Source organism: Sebastes fasciatus, chromosome 10 (assembly GCF_043250625.1).
Source record: "Sebastes fasciatus isolate fSebFas1 chromosome 10, fSebFas1.pri, whole genome shotgun sequence".
Taxonomy (NCBI): Eukaryota; Metazoa; Chordata; class Actinopteri; order Perciformes; family Sebastidae; genus Sebastes; species Sebastes fasciatus.
In genome coordinates this window covers 15731723-15735540 of record NC_133804.1, presented here as the reverse complement: position 1 = coordinate 15735540, position 3818 = coordinate 15731723, and the positions used below count along the sequence as shown (strand labels likewise).

The window sequence follows — 3818 nt, the reverse complement described above, 5'->3', positions numbered from 1 at the left end:
TCCAGCGGGGGGATGATTTCAGTGCAGGTGTCCTTTTTTCTGACACCTCGGAGACAAGACCGTAAAACCGTAAGTAGCCTAAAGACTGTTTGAGGAGGAATCAAAGCTGATCAAATAATAATAAATGTCTGATCTGCCATGAAATCCGAAAAGGAGCAGCGAAGGAAGAGATCTGCTCGTCTGGATGAGAGAGACCCCCGCTGGGTGAAGACACGCAGCGTATGTTAGCTGAGCCGTGAAAGCTCGCTGCCATTGACTGGTGTTGAGGAGCGAGGAGGAGAGGAGGAGAGGAGAGAGGATGGAAATGGGCGCAAAAACGGTGAAACACGAGCGCGGCGGAGTGAGCAGCATCCTCTCGCACAAGGCGTCGCATCACTGATCATTTCGAGGTATCATACATCATTTACACATTAGCAATTTGTTGCCACTGTCTGGACATTGTCAGTCGATGCTGACAGGTTGAATGGTTGAGCATTTATTGTCGCCAGACGAAATTCCATTTTTTCACTCTGCAGATGTGTGGCTGCAAGAAGAACAGAACAGGGCCTGGTGAAGGGATTATAATCAGTGATCACGATGAACAGCAAATGTTAATAATCTCCAGCATCATGGATGAGTCTACTGAACTGTTTTCATAATGGATTGGCATGTTTAGGATGATGAGTTTTGAATTCTGCACCTGAATAATTATTGTTGTGAAAAGCAAACAAAACCTTTTCTCCCCCTGCTGATCAAGATGGGACTATAACCTGACTTTATGTCAACACCCTGCTGGATGTGAGGCGACACATGCAAACAATGCCAAGCTCTCAGGCGCCCGACGTGGGCGCCAATTTCACTGATGTTCCCTGGGAGCGTGGTTTCACCACTGGCTCGAACCAGAACCTGGTCTGGTCCTCCACCGCCAACAGCGTGGTGAAGATGGTGCTCATCTCCCTCATTGTGTGTGTGTCTTTGTTTGGGAACGTGGTGGTCCTGCTGGTATTCCAGAGGAAGCCTCAGCTCCTCCACGTGGCCAACCGCTTCGTCCTCAACCTCCTCTTGGCAGACCTGCTCCAGACCATATTAGTCATGCCCTTCGCCATCGCGGCCACCGTGCCGGGGGTTTGGCCCCTGGATGCCCGACTGTGCCAGGCTCTGGTGGTGCTCATGCACCTTTTTGCGTTCGCCGGGGTCAACACCATCATAGTCGTCTCTGTGGATCGCTACCTGGCCATCATCCATCCTCTGTCCTATCCCACCCGCATGACCCCTCACCTGGGCACCAACCTGATCATCTGCACCTGGGTGCTCAGTTTCCTGCAGAGCACGCCTCCCCTCTACGGCTGGGGGGCCATTGACTTTGACCGCCATCACAACGTGTGCTCGGTGGTGTGGTCCTCGAGCCTGTCCTACTCCGCTGTGGTGTCCACCTTCTCCTTCTGGCTGCCTGTGCTCATCATGCTCGGATGTTACTGGATGGTGTTCAGGGCGGCTCGGAGGCAGAACGCACTTGTGCACCCCATACAGACACAATCCTACTCCCAGCCCTGGCCACAGGGGTCTAGCAGTCCACAGCGGCAACCCCAGACCCAGCCCCAGCCTCAGACCCAGCAGGCCAGTTCACCTGATGGCCCCTACTCAGCCAGGTACCCTGTTCGAGTTAGGCACAGACGCTTCCACTACCACTGCAAGGCAGCTCGCGTAGTGTTCGTGATCATGGCCTCGTATATCCTCAGCATGGGACCTTACAGCATACTAAACACTATATCGATGAGTGCCAGAGCAGCTGTGCCCCCCTGGCTGTCCTCCCTCGCCCTCGTGCTCTTCTTTTTGCAGTGCTGCCTCCACCCGTACATTTATGGCTACATGCACCGCAGCGTGAGGAAGGAGTTCCTCGCACTACTCTGCGGGCTGTTTTGCAAGCAGGGCCGTCCCAGCCAGAGCTCCGCCGTGGAGAGCTGCTTCACAACCACAGAGGGACGTTTCGGCGCCCACAATCACCTGCCCAGCCTGACCGCTCGAGTCTTCCCTCTGCGGACTTGGGAAGAGTGCACAACGTCCTCCTCTCCCACTTTTGAGAGGAAGTCAAGGGACAGCCGTAAAGACACCACCTCCACCAGCGTGAGCTCTGAGAGGGAGCTCACAGTCCACAGCAAACCAAGCACATAAAACTGCCTTGAGGATTCATCGGGATAGTACATTATTCAGTGTGTTCACACATAAGCTGTTATGCCTTCTTGACAACAGGGTCATTCATTCGGAAGTTGCTGGCATTAGGAATAGTGGTAGTTGATCACCAACATAGTGATCTTTTGCTATTTTCTCATGAGCCTAATTAAATGATGAACTTGAGGTTGCATATCTCTTGAAAAAATTACATGATCCATTCATTGTTGCATTATGAATGTATAATAGACTGGCTGTGTGAAAGAAATCCTAAACAATGATCATTACTTTATTCTCATTTGGTCAAACTTTGAGAAATACATTGTTTTTTTTAGGGTTTATATGTAAATGTAGTATTATGAGTTATCATGTGTCAGATAGCAGCTGTTATTTATGTATTTTTATGTTGGATTATGTTTTGAATCTACAAACCATTGTTAGTATTTTTTTAAATTAATGCAATTATTGAACTAGCTACTTTTACATAAACTGTGCATTTAAAGGTACAGTGTGTAGAATTTGGCGACATCTAGTGGCGTAGTTGCAGATTGCAACCAACTGAGTACCCCTCCGCTCACGCTTCCCTTTACAAAACTGCGATAACGTGAGCCGCCGAGTGCCAAATCGTGGTAACACCGTTCGCCTTGCTCAGAGGCCATCCTTACCATAATAACGCTGCTTTAGGAGCAACGGAAGTCAGTCTGGCGGTACCACGGTTTTGCACTCTGCGCTTCACGTCACTGCAGTTTCACAAGCGTGTCGGAGAACTACGGTGGCCTTCAGGTAATGTAAAAATGTGAAAGGCTCTCTCTAGAGCCAGTGTTCGGTTTGTCCGTTCTGAGTTACTGATACACCCGAAATGTTACAAACTGTTCCTTTAAATCAATCTAAATTTTAAAAAGATTCAAACTTAAGGAAAACCATGATCCCACATTTCATTTGTATTTTAAATCTTTGCCTGCAGGGGTATTATAAATGTTTGTTTTTTTAGCTAGATTCTCCATGTCGAGATGAAAATTGTTATGTTGGATCGAAGTGGTTTGCCCTAATCACGGGCCATAGATGTCTCTGATGAGGCGTTGATCTGCAGTATCTGCACAACTACTATACTCCTTTAAACGTTCTGTGTGTCGTCTTCTCTGCCTGAGGGCACAGGGTGTACTGTCCTTGTGTTAGTGCAAGCATTCTTTGCCTGCTACTAAGGAACTCAGGGTATGTTGTGAACAATGGGTAGTCTCTGTTCTTAGATCTTGTAGAGCAAGTTAGTGAACATATGCGTGTTTACGTCCCGGTCGCAGTAACTGTTCTTAGTCTCGAAGCGCCTTTTGAGTCAATGAGTAGAATAGTGATTAATTGTGCTTGCTGGTGACCGAACACACAAGAGTGGGTGACTCCCGCCACGTTGTCTTAGCCTCTTTGTTCCTTTAACTCAACCAAGGTGGGAAATCTGCATCTTACTGCAGCGTGCCACTGTGTATTTGGACTCAGTATTTGTTGCCTTTGTAATGTCAGCCTTTCTTTGAGGAAGCACAGTATTTTTATTGAGCATAGAGAGCAGGGTATGATAAAAACACAACTCCAGTGGACTCCTTGCACCAGTTATTTAGCGTAGGCTGCATGCCGCAAGATCTTATGTAACAGATTTCTTATATTCCACTGAATACATGTAG

At 48.2% G+C, this 3818-nt stretch overlaps 1 protein-coding gene across 1 annotated transcript; it reads left to right on the top strand.

Annotated features, from left to right (window-relative positions):
* Positions 1-263: 263 nt before the first annotated feature.
* On the top strand, positions 264-2293 carry gpr101 (G protein-coupled receptor 101). Its single transcript, XM_074648481.1, has 2 exons — positions 264-389; positions 737-2293. Exon 2 carries the CDS (start codon positions 790-792, stop codon positions 2149-2151), a length of 1362 nt encoding a protein of 453 aa, XP_074504582.1. The 5' UTR covers positions 264-389; positions 737-789; the 3' UTR covers positions 2152-2293.
* Positions 2294-3818: the final 1525 nt, after the last annotated feature.

Bases quoted from the DNA above. Each gene is read 5' to 3' on its own strand.
- gpr101 (XM_074648481.1), top strand. From the start codon at position 790: ATGCAAACAATGCCAAGCTCTCAGGCGCCCGACGTGGGCGCCAATTTC.